Source organism: Acomys russatus, chromosome 28 (assembly GCF_903995435.1).
Source record: "Acomys russatus chromosome 28, mAcoRus1.1, whole genome shotgun sequence".
Taxonomy (NCBI): Eukaryota; Metazoa; Chordata; class Mammalia; order Rodentia; family Muridae; genus Acomys; species Acomys russatus.
In genome coordinates, this window is record NC_067164.1 from 26,252,057 (window position 1) to 26,267,867 (window position 15,811).

Here is a 15,811-nt window from a genome sequence, read left to right on the forward strand (position 1 = left end):
GGAACTCACTAAGTGCCCTAGGACGTAAATGCATGCTCTAAAAATATCAAAGCATAATCTCTTTAAGTTGAATGAGAGCCCTGTATATTGCGGATTTACTCGGGTGGGGTGTGGGTGGAGGTGGCGGGGTCGGGGGAACCGGGAGATTCCGTCTGTTGGCTGAGCTCCTTTTGAAAGCGAAAGAGGTGCCGATCAGATTTAAGGAGGCTGCTCACCAATCAGGAACGCTGTTACTTTCCTGCACGAATTGTCCAATGACAAGCATGGATAGTCAGAGGGTGCCGCCATCGCCGCCCTGTTTGAGTCCTATGTAGCTGCAGGGAGGCTGGCGGTGCCTTAGCCTCGGTGGCTGTACCTTCTGCAGAAGGTAGCCCTTTAAGAAGAGCGCTGCTCACGTCTGAAGCTGGAAATGGTGAGTGTGCCCTGGGCTCCTGGAGTCGCGCGTGGCGGGTTTGTGACACTGCGAAGGCTTTGTCACAATGTGGCGTCGCCGCCCTGACGTTCCCCTGGCGCGGTGCTGCAGAGTCTGAGGTGGAGTCTGTCACCCGCGTCCTCATACCCACGTGCATTATGATTGCGTGCAGATCAGGCTGCGGGGAGCCTGGGGTCTGGTCCGGTCGGCTCTGCCCTACTCTGCCCTGCCCTGCCCTTTGGAAACTGTCATTTAGTCCCCGTGTTTTCAGGGTGAGCCTGCTCCTCCCTAGACATTGCATCGCCGGTAGTAATGCTCTGTAGCGTTCAGATTGCTGTGAAGGGGCGTCAGTGATGAGCGTTGTTACTTTCCCACCCCACCCCCCCTTTTTTTTCTTTTTTAGTACTGGGCATTGAACCTCAGGCCTTGCTCATTCTAGGCAAACCTTTTACCACCTAACTGTAACTCCATCCTGCATCCTGCATCTTGCATCTTGCATCCTGCATCCTGCTGTTTGTTTAGTGTTAATGCAAGAGAATTTGTTTGCTCCCTCTGCCCTGAGAGTTGAAGAAAATGAGCAAGGATGAAACGAAGAGAGGATTTTTCAATTTGCTTCAAAATTATTTGGATTCACCGATCAATTTGGCAATTAGTTGCCTAGGCGAAAGTGGAATTTTTGAAAAACATTTCTAGCATTGCGGGCTCTGGAAAAAAAAAAAAAAAGCACGAGATCAGTGAATTTAATTGTGAAAATAAACAACAACAGCAACAACAACAACACGTGGCTTGTTAGGCTCTAGACTTGAACAGAGGGATTGTGAAGTGGGAGTTTTTATTATGTCTGTTTCAATCTTATTAGGAATATGCTTAAGTTGTTTATGTCCTCTTTATTTAATTTTAGCGTGTATGTGACTCGGAATGTAACCATTTCTTATATATTTTGTTTCTCTGCATTTTTGAATCTGTAACCTCCCCTAATTTATTACTCATTAATTTGTATCCCCCACTTTTTTTTTTTTTTTTTTTTTATTGGAGTTTTGCCTATTTTACTTAAAAAAAAAAAAAAAAAAAAAAAAACTACCCTGAGATTGAGATTGACTTTGTGTAATAATTTTCAATTCTCTATTTGTTAATTTCTCCCCTTTTGTTTATTTCTTGCCGCCTTTGCTTTTGAATCTGGCTTGTTCTTGTTTTGCTAAGACCTTGTGTTGCATCAAGTCGAGATGTTTGACATGTCTCTTGAGTTCTCAGTGTATCTCCAGGGAAGCTGAGGTTACATTTTTGGCTTCTTGGTGTCTTTAAGTTAAAGAAAGAAAGAAAAAAAAAAAAAAAAAAAAAAGATGTACTTAGAAACCAGGGAACAATTTCAGTTTGGGATGGGGAAGAAAACAGGACAAGCTTTAAATACTGGCATTTGTTATAAAATGGCAGAGAGGCCAAAAAATAAATAAATTAAAAAATAAAAAGCCTTCTAAGTTCAACATGGAGATCATAGAAAGAGCGAGGAAGCCCAGGGCATTGAGGAAAGCATTCTTTCTAAGTGTCGAGACCTGCATCTGAGTAGAGGGGACCCAACCACAGGATCGTGTTTCCTAGACTGAAGGATTATAGTAGAGACACGTGCATCTTACTGAGAAAGGAAAGGCCTTTCCAAGAGTAGGAGTTGACTAGTGAGCTGAGGCAGGAGCCCCCAAAGGCTGAGGAAATGTGGTCCTCACTTTTTGAGACATTTTGTGAGACACTGGCAAAACGTCAGCCTCTCCCTATGCTGTGTACCAGGAGCTTTTCTTGAGCATGCTCTGTTCCTTAGTAGAAGTCCCAGTAAGAAGGGCGTTCAGATCTTCCACTTCAGATTGGCTTCTTTCATATGTTCGTCTTCAGATAGCTTTTCTCACCCCTATTTTGCATTTGTATATAAACATTTGTATCTATACGTACCTCTTGCTACTGTCTCCCCCCACCCTACTTTTATTGAAAAGAGATTTTTACCCCCTCACAATATATCCTGATTATGGCTCCTCCCCCTTCTCCTTCCAGCTCCTTCCCACCTCCCTTCTACTCCCTTTTTGTCTCTCATAAAAGAAACATGTTTCTAAGGGATATTAGTGAAATATAGTAAGGTAAAACAAAAATTAACATATCTGAATTGGACAAAATAAACAGAAGGGAAAGAGCCTAGGGGAAGGCACAAGAATCAGAGACCCATTCATTTGCACACTCAGGACTCCCATTTAAAAGCTGGAAGCCAAGCCAGGTGTGGTGGTGTATGTCTTGTAATCCCAGCACTGGGGAGGCAGAGGAACTTGGATCTCTGTGAGTTCAAGGCCAGCCTAGTCTACAATGCGAGTCCAGGACAGCCAAGGCTACGCAGAGAAACCCTGTCTTGAAAAGCAAACAAGCAAAAATATGGAAACCATAATGTAAGCATAGACCACCATAATGTAAGCAAGACTATTTCCCACCTTTTTTCCTATCAGATTCACTATATCTAGTTTTATGTTGATGTCTCTGCTACATTTGGAGTTGAGTTTTGTGCAGGCTGATGAGCGTGAGTATGTTTGGGTTCTTCTTCATGCAGCCATCTTGCTTGACCAGCACTATCTGTTGAAGATGTTTTCTTTTATCGGTTTCGTATTTTTTGGCTTCTTTGTCAAAAATCAAGTGTCCATAGGTGGAGTAGTTTGAATAGGTATGGTCCCCGTGAACTTATTTTAATGCTTGGCCCTTAGGGTGTGGCACTATTAGGAGGTGTGGCCTTGTTGGAGGAAGTGTGTCACTGTGGGGGTAAGTTTTGAAGTCTCCAATGCTCAAGCTATACCCAGTATGGACGCAGTCTCCTGCTGCTGTCTGTGGATCAAGATGTAGAACTCTCAGCTCCTTCTCCAGCGCCATGTCTGCCTGCGCGCTGCCACGCTTCCTGCCATGATGGTAATGGGCTAAACCTCTGAAATTATAAGCCTGCCTCAATTAAATGTGGTCCTGGTGTCTCATCGTTTGTAATCAGTAGGGCATTTAAAAATCAACAAAGCAAGAGAACAGTATAACAAGGAAATACAAACAGTTCTGTATAACCTACAATAAAGCATACAGCAAAAATAATTGATTTCCAAGCAGTGGTCAACATGATCTGATTATTACTTCTTAAACAATACTTGGGAAAGTTTAATCATCAATTTCCCCAAGCTAAAGCCATTGTGTTTACATGATTGTCATAGCAACATAGCTTGAGCTAAATATTCTCTAATAAAGAAAAAACTTAACATACTCCCAGTCCCAAACCAACAGGTGTGCTATCTAAGCATAGTCTAACTGCCAAGGAGTCCTCTATTATAAAATATCTGTAAAGCATGATGTTCCAAGCCCACCTTCTATTGCTCTCAAAGCAGACTTTAAAGAAACTTTTCTGCAGCTAACAGTATCTAGCCAGGTACTGTTATGCCAAGTTCTAACTTTCCTTCAAGCAGTTTTTGCTTGGTGCTCACAGTCAGAGCCAAGCACACTCATTTTCCCAAGCCTTTGGCCAGTTGCCTTCTGTCAATAGTCTCTGTGGGGAAAAGTTTTCCCTCTGAATTTCGTTAGGGCTAAGAAATAGAAAGCCAGTTTTAGAAGAAAAAGATTTCAAAGTAGTTTTAAGGCAAAATTACACCTGGGCCATTCATAATATTTAAGGGTAGTGGTGATTAGCCAGAGATCTTTGGAACTTTGTCAAACAAAGCCTCAACAGCTGTTCTGGATGTCTAGAGATCATGCTGGACAGTCAGAGGTCTCTGGAACATTGTCAAGCAAGGCCTCTGTGACTTGTCCTTATGTTTCTGGCAGTGTATTCATTTTCATTCAGTTCTAGAAAGTCTTTAATTTCTGTCTGGACCCATTTTTCAATCAGTAGAGAGAGTTTTTCAGTTTTCATGAGTTTGTGACCTTTAGTTGTTTCTGTTGTTGATATCCAGAATTAATCCAAGATGGTCAGATAGGATGCAGGGAGTTATTTCAATTTTCTTGTACCTGTTGAGATTGCTGCGTGTCCAAATACGTGGTTAGTTTTGGAGACTGTTCCATGAGGTGCTGAGGAGGTATATTCTTTTGTGTTTGGGTGAAATTTTCTAAAACTGTTAGGTCCGTTTGGTTTATAACTTGTTAGCTTCTATGTTTTTCTGTTTAGTTCTTGTCTTTATGATCTGCCTATTGTCAAAAGTGAGGTATTGGGTCTCGCACTATCAGTGTGTGAGATCCAACATGTGGCTTACATTGTAATAGTGATTCTTTTATAAACTAGGGTTAAATCCCTCAGAACATGTGGTCCTCAGGGCTCCGCTACTCTGAGACAAACCCATGGTGGTTGTCCTAACCAGTGGGCTGCATTCCATGAGTCCTAGAGCTGTTTGGCTGTTTCTTCTGCACAGGCCCCGACAGTTTGTGTGTGTGTGTTTGTGTGTGTGTGTGTGTGTGTGTGTTTGTGTGTGTCTGTGTTTGTGAGTATGCAAATTCCACAGTGTGTACAACTTGAAGAAGTTGGATCTCACTTTTGCATGAATCCCAGGGCTTGGATTCTGGTCGTCAGGCTTGGCATAAGCACAGTTATCCTTTAAATGATGTTACTGCCCCACACACTGTGTTGCTCTTAGAGTTTTAACTTGTAACTTTCAACCTTGGAATGTGTCACATATGCTTACATCTGAGGTTAGATAGAAACTATTTTCTTATTGGATCCCTGTTCTTAGGACATTTTCAAGGTGATACATTTATAAATGTCAAAAAAAAAAATAGTGCATATCTTAACAGGTGTAAATACAAACTACATTTGCTAGATATTAGAGAAATGGGACTAGACAGTAGATTGCACTGAAGTTCGTATTATGGGAAATGACAGTGTTGCAAATTTTGTTCTCGCATAATTATTTTTGCTTATTAGTTAATTTTCTTACTCAGGGATATGAATCTTATTTCCTATATGCTTTAAGATGATTAGATATGTTTTTGTTGTCTTTTCCCCCCATGTGGTCACTGTGAATTCTCATACTGATTCTTTGGTATTTTATTGACTTTTGATAGCTTTTTGCTTGTTTGTTTGTTTTTTTACATTCCTTAATTTTTATATATTAATATGTCTCTATACATTCTCTAGAGAAGGGTTTTTCCTCCATGAGGAAATTCTAATCTTATATCCAAAGATTATTTGGCTATTTTTTTAAAGTTTCACCTATATGGTCAGGCTCTAAAGATGCCTACATAGCCTAAAGCTGTGCTTCTTACTCTGTGGGTCTCAATCCCTTTGGAGGTTGAACAACCCTTTCACAGGGGTTGCACATCAGATGTTTATATTATGATTAATAACACTAGCAAAATTACAATTATGAAGTCACAATGAAATAATTTTGTGGTTGGGGGTCATCAAAACTTGAGGAACTGTTTTAAAGGGTTGCAGTATTAGGAAGGTTGAACAAGATTAGTCTAAAATGAATATAATCTCATTGTCCTCCTATGATGGCCTCATCTTTGTGTGTGTGTGTGTGTGTGTGTCTATGTGTGTAGTCACTAAACATGCACCCAGGCACATGAATGTATAGACACACAAATAACCAAAACCCTGTTATTTAGCACACCTTCTATAATTCCACCAGAAACATCTTTAGGAAAGTTGTAGTAGGTCCTTACCTTTGAGTTCAAGGCCTGCCCACTTGTTACCACAAAAACAGGAAAAGAGGACACAAAAATAAGCCTTTGAAGCTATACTAAATTATATCTTAGTATATACTCTCATATATGTGCTCGTACATGCTCCTGTTATGACACATACTTACTCATATATGCAATCTGTTATTTAGGGGAAGATTTTAAAATCTATTCATGAGAGTTTTCTCTCCTATTTGGTATTATGACCTTGTAATCCTAGTATGGTATTGGCCTTATAGGGTCAAAATTGTTTTGTTTTGCTTTATTATACAACCCAGGACCACCTGCCCAGAACTGATAATGTCTACCATGGATCAGGCCCTCTTATATCAATCATAAATCAAGAAAATTCCTCACATACTTGGCTATAGTTCAATATGATAGACTTTTTTCCCCATTGAGATTCCCTCTTCCCAGATGACCCTGCTGGCTTATATCAAGTTCACAAAAACAGAACAACCAAAACCTCTCAAACAAACCAGTGCAGTGGGTGTGTCTGTGGGTACCTCCAGAGGCCAGAAGAGTGGGTCCTATCTCTTGGAGCTGAAATTACCAGTGGGTTGAGCAGCTTGGCATGAGTGCTGGGAACTCAGCAAGTGCTCTCAGCTGCTGATCTTACTCCTTAGCAAACCGTTGACGTCACTTTTCATTAAAAGTTACAAACAACAAAATGGAAAGAGCTTGGGCTTGTTATTTCTCTTTCAGAATGTTATTCCTTGCTTTAGGTATGCCAGCGTTTTGGCTGGCTTGATCTTGTGCAAGTAACCAGAGATGCTGTGAGTTCACAAGTGCAGTGGCCATGCTGTGTTCAGAAGTCAGCATTTCCTAGCACTCTGGTCCATTTTCTGAGTCTTGCGTATGGGAGGACTGAGAAAAATGTTCTGTTTAGGGCTGAAATTCACAGTAGTCTCTCTCTCTCTCTCTCTCTCTCTCTCTCTCTCTCTCTCTCTCTCTCTCTCTCTTTCTTTCTTTCTTTTTTTTAAACTCAAGATCTTACTACAGCTCTGGCTGTTCTGGAATTTGCTATTAGATCAGGCCAATATTAGTTTTGCAGAGATCCACCTTCCTCTGCCTCCTGAGTATTGGGATTAAAGGCATGTACCACCATGCTTGGCACAGTCAGACTTGATAAGAAAGAATTTATCCAGATTTCATTGGGGTTTTGATTAGAGAACATCTCTTAAGTATGTTAGAAATAGGCAAAAAGTTGGAAAGATACTAGGAGTATTTAAAATCTTCTTTTGTTGTTATAAAGCATTGCATGGTACAAGTTAAGCTGGTTGTTTCTAATCCAGTGAATATCCTCAGTCTTCATAATTAGCAACTATTGACAAATAGATATTTCTAATAGCTACACAGGCTCCCTAGAGCTGGTATCTACTCTAATGGGTAAAGGGGATTCCAAATTAATAAAGATGCAGTGTATAGAGAGTATTGAGGCTAGCATCACAACAGACGGTCATGTTCTGGTGTTCATTTATCATATAGTTCCATACTAGCACGCACAGTGTGTGGCTGTGTGAGTGTTAGAACAAACAGTAAATGTGTATTTACTATTTGTAGAACATAATGTATAAGCAATATATGAAGAACAAAGTGTGAAGTGAAGGAATCAATTCACATTGTGTTTCTAGTGTTTTCACAAGTAGTCTTGTAAATATATGTGGATCGTTTTAGGAGCCAGTGACGTTTGAGGATGTGGCTGTGAACTTCACCTTAGGAGAGTGGGCTTTGCTGGATTCTTACCAAAAGGAGCTCTACAGAGATGTGATGAAGGAGACCTTTAGCAACCTGATCTCCATAGGTAAAAAATACAGCATGATATTTTTCCTTGTTCACTCAGAGAAATAAGTGTTTCTTGCTCATCTGTGGAGTGCATAGTTTGAAATACTGAACGATGTAGGGGAATATTATATACAGGGGTGAGAGGAGCATTAGAATGGAATGATTTTTACTGTACTGTTGAGTAATACTTTCTTTGGGTTTACCTTTCAGGGAAAACCGAGGAAGAAAATATTGAAGAGTACCAAAATATTAGGAGAAATCTGAGGTAATTTATAATTGAAGAAAATGTAGGAAATCTGAGACCCAAGTAAATAATCCAGATTTACAGATAAATGTAAATTGATGTATTCTAAAACTTCAAGGAGCGTGAACATTCACAATTGGGAGATCCCAACCCTGTAATATAATCTTGTACAATGCCATGCAACTTTAAGTTATATGAAATATTTTCCAATTCTCTCATTACACAAAATGTTTTGTTTGTGGACAAAATTATTTAATATACTTTTGTCAAGTTACCTTTAAACTTTGAATAAGACGTATATGTATGTTTGGGATATATTCTGACCCATCTTCAATAAATCGTATTAAAAGTATTTGGCTATCTCAATTCCATAAAAGCCTGACCCACACCATTTTGCATAGGGAATATTCAACTTTGGTGCCTTTGGGAAAGACCATGTTTGCCAACTATGTGCCAATATGATATAGGAAAATTTAAAGAACAAAACATGAAGTGAGCTTAACAATAACACAATGTATCTGCAATGTGTTCTCACCATTCTTTTTGTAAATGTTTGTATATTATTTGAGAAGACAGCAGTGATATTAGAGAAACTAAGAAGACTGTGCTGTTCTCCTGGCCTATGGCTCAGTGTTCAATCCTGTTAGGTCCATACATTCTGTGGCAATAAAGTCAACGCTCCTTTTTGTTCCCCTTAGGATGAAGTCTTTCTTGTTTTTTGTTTGTTTGTTTATTTGTTTTGGGGTTTTTGTTTTTGTTCTTTGAGACAGGGTTTCTCTGTGTAGCCTTGGCTGTCCGGGACTCACTTTGTAGACCAGACTGGACTTGAACTCACAGCGATCCTCCTGCTTCTGCCTCCGGAGTGCTGGGATTAAAGGCGTGCGCCACCACACCCAGCAGGATGACGTCTTCCTGGCGGTTCCTCTGCCCCTGCCTCCTAAATATTGCAGTAACAAGCGCAGGCTCACTTACCCAGCCTCCAACACTTCTCTTGGCTAGCCATAAAACTATAGTAATATTCTTTTTAATTTTTATTTTTTTTTGCAGCACTCATGCGGTTGAAAAACTCTATGAGTTTGAACATGGTATTCAGTATGGAGAAACCCACCAACAGATTCAAGCGCGCATTGTTAATGAGTACATGCCTCCTGGAATAGTAGTGTATGAAAACAGTGTGTCTGAAAATGATGTCATTGGCCTTTCACAGTCAGAGATGCACCTCGGAAGTCCAATTATAGGCAAACCGTATAAAGATCAGGGATGTGTGGGAAAGCCCTTTAAGCCTAAGAAATGCTGGAAAGATCTTACTTATTCTGAGTCCTTTCTTACCCATGAGAATCCTTCCAGAGAGAAACCCGATGGAAATAAACAATCTAATGAGCCCCGCAGGAGCCTCACTTCTGATCAAGGTTATGAGACAACTCATGCTGGAGACAATCTCCGTGAATATAAGCAACTTGAAACTGCTCTCATGGCGTGCGGTTATGTGCAGTCATATGAAAGAATCCAAGCTGGAGAAACACCGTTTGTGTGTAAGCAGTGTGGAGAGGCCTTCATTAATTCCAGTCTTCTTGTCAAACACCATAAAATTCATACTAGAGAGAAGACTTTTGCATGCAAGTACTGTGGAAAAGCTTTCATCCATCTGCGAGCATGTTATAATCATGAGCGCACTCACACCGGGGACAGACCTTATGTGTGTAAACAATGTGGGAAAGCCTGTATTCATTCCTACCACCTTCTCCAGCATGAAAGAAGTCATACCCGAGAAAAACTTTATGCATGTAAGCAGTGTGGGAAAGTATTTGGGCGTTCTTCATACCTTCGCAAACACGAGAGAATTCACACTGGGGAGAAACCTTATTTGTGTAAGCACTGTGGAAAAGCATTCAGTGATCCCACAACCCGTAATAATCACGAGAGAACTCACACTGGGGAGAAACACTATGTTTGTAAGCAGTGCGGGAAAGCCTTCATTCGTTCTTCTCAGCTTCTCATCCATGAGAGAATTCACACTGGAGAGAAGCCTTACTCATGTAAACACTGTGGGAAAGCCTTCACCTATTCCAGTGCGTGTTACATTCATGAGAGAATTCACACTGGAGAGAAACCCTACGTTTGTAAGCAGTGCGGGAAAGCGTTTACGTGTTCCACGTACCTTCACAAGCATGAGAGAATTCACACTGGAGAGAAACCTTATTCGTGCAAACAGTGTGGGAAAGCCTTCATCCAGCACAGGGCTTGTTACAATCATGAGAGAATTCACAGTGGAGAGAAACCATACGTGTGTGTGCAGTGTGGGCATGCATTCACTTTCTCAAAATCCCTTCAAATACATGAGAGAAACCACACCGGAGAGAAGCCATACGTGTGTAAGCAGTGTGGCAAAGCATTCACATGCTCTACATATCTTCACCAACATGAAAGAACTCATAATGAAAAGAAATCCAGTGGTTAGAGCTTACACCAATGTAAATCGTAGGAGAGTCTTTGTATCCAGCTTACTTTTCTTGCAGGGAATGAAGGAAGACTGGAGAGAAACCGAGAGCATTAAGACCAGCAGTCATGTAACTTTTACTTATATGTCTAAGAACACATAGGGATGAAACCTGTTCTTGTACTAGGCTTATAGGTGCAAGCCTTTTATCCAACGCTAGGGCAATGGAGGGTTAGGGGACTATAACCTGAAGTTCACAGAGTAGGTTTGAACACTACTTGGGAGATTGAAGAGGAACCACTTCAAACCAAATGAAACCGTCATTGTGAAAAGTAAAAGAAAACTGTATGTTTCAAATTAGAGCCATTAAATTTTCTCATGTAGTTGAATATTGTATTAAGCGAGAAACGTCAAGAACCAAACGCAACTTTTTTTTTTTTTTTTTGGTAGAATAATACTGAAAACCCGAAATACACTAAAAATTTTATTTTTTACTTTTGTCCCATTCTTACGCATAGTCAAGAACTCTTGACTTAAGTTTTTTGGTTTTTTTTATTTTTTGATTTTGTTTTTAGCATGGTTTGACAAAATCACTTTAGCATTATTTCACCTGCATGCTCCCTTTGATGGCTGGAAAGCTAGACCAGACAAGAACTTGCACCCATAGTTAAAGGGACCAGGACGTTCTGCAAGGAACAGAAGTAACAACGGTTAAAAAACTACATAAATTTTGGTGATAAAAGTCTGTTTGGTAAATTAATTGAATTGCAGTTTAATGCTATCTTTAAATCAAGTAATACAGTTTCTTTTGGTAGAAAGCTGTATTGGAACTATTGAATTCAGATGCATTTGTAATCAACCAATGTGCTTAATTTTTAGGTGCATTTTGATTAATCATGTTTCCTGTGAAGTTGAAAATGTATATTTGTTGTTAGTATTTTCCTGGCTGCTATTTTATGGCATTTTAAAATACTATTATTAATTGCTTGGCAATTTCCTTACATTCAGGTGCATACTTGGATTTTCTCAGAGTAACATTCTTACGTTGATTTTTATATTTTGTAGTTATAATGTATATTTTGTCCAGTAAGTTTTTGATGTTTTATTTATTTTGTGTGTGTGTGTGTGTGTGTGTGTGTGTGTGTGTGTGTGTGTGTGTGTGTGTGTCATATCACAGGTATGGAGCTCAGTGGACAACACACAAAGAGCTGCTGCCCTGCCAGGTTTCCTCAGCAAGCACTTTTACTCACTGAGCCTTGTTGCCAGCCCTAATTATGACTCTTATGTTTTTGGCTAGGAGCCTAAACTTTAATGGCTGAACCACACTCCAGCCCCAAAACATGATTATTGTACTGTTGTTTTCTTTTGTTTTGTGTGACGCAGTCTCTCTACATAGCTTCAGGAACTCACTGTGGAGACCAGGCTGGCTTTGAATTTGTAGAAACCTGTCTGCCTCTCTGCCTCCCAAGTGCAGGGATTAGGAGTGTGTGTACCACAGTGCCTGGTTTTTGTTTTTGTTTTTTAATACTTTTTTCTTTTATATTTTTTAACTATTTTCTAATAAGTAATATTAACTTCTCCATTTACTCAGAAGGGACCGTTAGTTACTGTTTCATATTCAACGAAGTTGAGAAGTGGATAAGTTAAAACCCGTTAGTCATGTTCAACAGTTTGAAATTGGTTTTTAACATGTAAATTTTACTTTATGTTTCAGTTATTCAAGTTTTACTACAAGTTTTTCATTCATTGCTCATTAAAACAAGAAGTATGGTGGTTCTTTGGTCAAAAATTACTAAGAGCATACCATTTACCCAATAAAATGTAATGAATCCTAGTGAGTATTTCCAAGTAAGATTAATGATGGTGTTATTCCTCATTAGATGCAGTTTCTAAGCTGCTTGATACTTGTTTTAAATGAATTGATTGCATTTTAATGTAGTTTGGTGTTTCTATTTGTTAGAAGTACTTTGTGGTTGAACATAATTCTGTCCTTTGTAATAGTAATAATTGTCTTCCCAGGATATAGAAAGAGGAAGTAGTAATTCACTAATACAAATTATTCACAGTTTTTGAAAGGTGGCAGTTTTCTTCATTTTCATGATTTAGTAATGTTTGAATTTTCAGACAGATGTCCAGGATGTGACTTTTTAACATATCCTAGCTACTGAGGAGGACTGTCTACTTCTGCAGGTGCTGCTTTTCTAGGCATTCATACACAATTGTGTGGACTTGCTTTTCCCTGCTTCACTTGCTGTCTACTCAGTGTTCCATCAAAATATATTGAGCTTGGTTTCCATTCATACCACTGCTTCTTGGATTCCATAGGATTGCATCCTAATAAATCATGGTAAATGGAAAAACCGAATGAGATGTATTTTTAATACATCCAAATGGTGGACATTAATCCTTAGCCTATGCTGTTACGTTGCTTTAACTACTTAGTGTAAAGTTAATTTAAAACATCAACTGATGCGTATTTTGTAATAAATTATTCATTTCGGTGTAATGTACTATTTAGTACTTTCTAATTTTGTGTATTTGTATACACGATGCACAGTGCATCACTACTGCTGCCCGTAATAGTTATACCAGAAATAATAATAATTCATCATATTGCTACTGGCATGGGATTAGGCTTTAAGAGTGTATACCATTTATTCTTGATCTTTGTCTTATTTTCTATTCATTTGATCATTTCTTGTTTTAGGGATTCTTTGAATTCTTGGTGTGTGTGTGTGTGTGTGTGTGTGTGTGTGTGTGTGAGAGAGAGAGAGAGAGAGAGAGAGAGAGAGAGAGAGAGAGAGAGAGAGAGAGAGAGAGAGATGGCTCATGTGCACCTCATGCATGTAGCAGCCCTCAGAAGCTAGAAGAAGACATAGGAGACCCTGGAACTTGAGTTGCACATGGTCAGTTAACCTCTGCAAGTGCTGTAAGTGCTCCATATGTTTCTCCAGCCTAGTATCTAGGTTTTTTTCTTATTTACTTACATATGAAGATAATTGTTTGCATACATAGTAATCCTTTGTAGGCTATGCAAATTGATCCTCTATCAACAAAGATTTTCTTCTATAGGCTTTTCAGTAAATTGTCCCTTTTCCTGTACTGCAAGGTTTTAATGAAATTCAGTATGTTTAATATCTGGCCTTATTTCCCAAATACTTGCAGGGAGGAGTTTTTTTTTTTTTTTTTTAATCTGTGCAGAATATTTAACAGAAAAGAAACAGGTTCCTTTCCACATTTTCCAGGTTGTGAAAGATTTTCCCAGTGAGCTGAATGGATGGACCAAATGCAGAACTCCATAGTCCTTTCAGACACAAAGGAAATAGGAGCAGGCTGGACTCTCCCTAGGCGCCCCAGCACCCAGGCCAGGCTAGAATAGTTGGCCTCGCTCTTCTGAATCTTTTTAAGAATGTATTTTCCTACATCTCCTTTGAACTGTTTTCCTTCTGTTTCTTGTAACAGTTTTGGAGTTTCAGATCTTATATTAATTTTTCTGTCTTCTATGTGTAGCTATCCAGCAGTACCTGTTTGTGGAATAAGAATCTTTTCTCCATTATAAATTTATGGCATCTGTCAAAATGAGGTTGCTACAGCCATCTGGGTTTACATCTCAGCCCTCTGCTCTCCGTTCATTTGTGTCTCTGCATTTGCTCTACTATGCTGCTATTTGCTCCAAGTTTCTTTAATTTTCTGTGATTTCTCTCAGCATAACTTTCAGATTTTTTAAAAATTTTATTTCCGTGAAGAACATTTCTAAACTTTGATACGTATTGTATGGAATCTGTAGATTGCTAATAGACTTACATTTTTACACCATTTCTTCCCATCCATACACACGGCGAGTCTCACATTGTGTAGTACTGTCTTTAACATTTGTCTTCAGTCTTTAAACTTCTCAGCGTTACTTCTTTATTTAGGTTTATTCCATCAGGGTTTTGTGATGATGGTTTTTTTGTTTTGTTTTTTGAGACAAGAGTTTTCTCTGTGTAGCCCTGGAATCACTCTACAGGTCTCCAACTCACAGAGATCCGCCCACCTCTGCCTCCCAAGTGCTGTGATTAAAGGTGTGTGCAGCCATCTCCCAGCTTATGATGTTTTTAAACATGCATCTCCATGTGGGCTTGTGTACAGAACTGCAGGTATCTGTAGAGGCCAGACAGCCTGTAGCTGGACTCAGAGACATTTGTGAGCCATCTGGCATTAGTGCAGGGAAGCAAACACCTTTGTAAGAGCAGCAAGTGCTCTTAATCATTGAAGCCATCTCTCTGCGCCCTCATGTGTGTGTTTTGAATATGATTCTTTCTGGTTTCCTTTATAGGAAGGAAACTTCTGATATTTACGTGCATGGTCTACATAGCAAGTTCTAGGCCAGCCAGGACACACAGTAGGACTATCTCAAAAAACAAAAACACTTTTTATATAGTCATACGTTATACTAAACTATCTTGTCAACTTTTTGCAGTTGGCCCTGGAAGCCCTGGAACTCTGTAGGTAGACCAGGGTGGCCTCAAATTCAGAGATCCACCTGCCTCTGCCTCCCCAGTGTTCGGATTAAAGGTATGTGCCACTGTGCCAGACACCTTTGCAATCTTTGTCTTACACTTTATTTATTTATTTAATTTGTTTATTTATTTATTTGTTTGTTTATTTATTTATATGTGTGTGTGAGAGAGAGGAGAGAGAGAGACAGACAGACAGACAGACAGACAGACAGACAGACAGACTGATTATGTCTGAATGCATATGGAAGGCTTTAGTACAACTTACTTGCTGGAGTTAACTGATTCCAACATATGGATTGAAACGTGATGGAATTAATGCTTTGTAGAATTATCTTGTTTTAGAAGCCTGGGTTCTCTGTTTGTGTATCTGACCTTGTACAATCCTGCTTCTTTAACGATGGGACCATGTGTAGTTCTAGTGTATGCTTTACTAGCAGATCTTCTCATGAGAACCTGAGTTTGAGCAATAAATAATGATAGTTGTCATTTCTACATAAGCTATTTAGCTGAAGAAATTTCCAAAGATTGAGTTCAATGACAAGTTTAAGGAAAATTGTATATGATTTCACATTAATTCATATTACTATATCATTAGAAACAAAACTCTACTCTCTGTTTAGAACTTAAAACTGTTTTTTTCCCCCCCTTTTTTTTGAAGCTTTGACTTGATTGCCTAGATATTGTGAGGCAGTTTTCAAAGTCTAATTGGTTGGTTCTCAACCTTCTTAATGCTACAACCTTTAAAAAAAAAATATAGTCCT

The 15,811-nt window shown here is 39.2% G+C and overlaps 1 protein-coding gene across 1 annotated transcript; it reads left to right on the forward strand.

Annotated features, from left to right (window-relative positions):
- Positions 1-277: 277 nt before the first annotated feature.
- Positions 278-10,656, forward strand: LOC127211014 (zinc finger protein 709-like). Its single transcript, XM_051170840.1, has 4 exons — positions 278-412; positions 7,760-7,886; positions 8,078-8,132; positions 9,159-10,656. The coding sequence occupies exons 1-4, from the start codon at positions 410-412 to the stop codon at positions 10,567-10,569; spliced, it is 1,596 nt and encodes a 531-aa protein (XP_051026797.1). The 5' UTR covers positions 278-409; the 3' UTR covers positions 10,570-10,656.
- Positions 10,657-15,811: the final 5,155 nt, after the last annotated feature.

Coding starts and splice junctions, on each gene's coding strand:
- LOC127211014 (XM_051170840.1), top strand. Junction 7,887..8,077: donor TAGCAACCTGATCTCCATAG/GTAAAAAATACA, acceptor TTTACCTTTCAG/GGAAAACCGAGGAAGAAAAT. Junction 8,133..9,158: donor AATATTAGGAGAAATCTGAG/GTAATTTATAAT, acceptor TTTTTTTTGCAG/CACTCATGCGGTTGAAAAAC.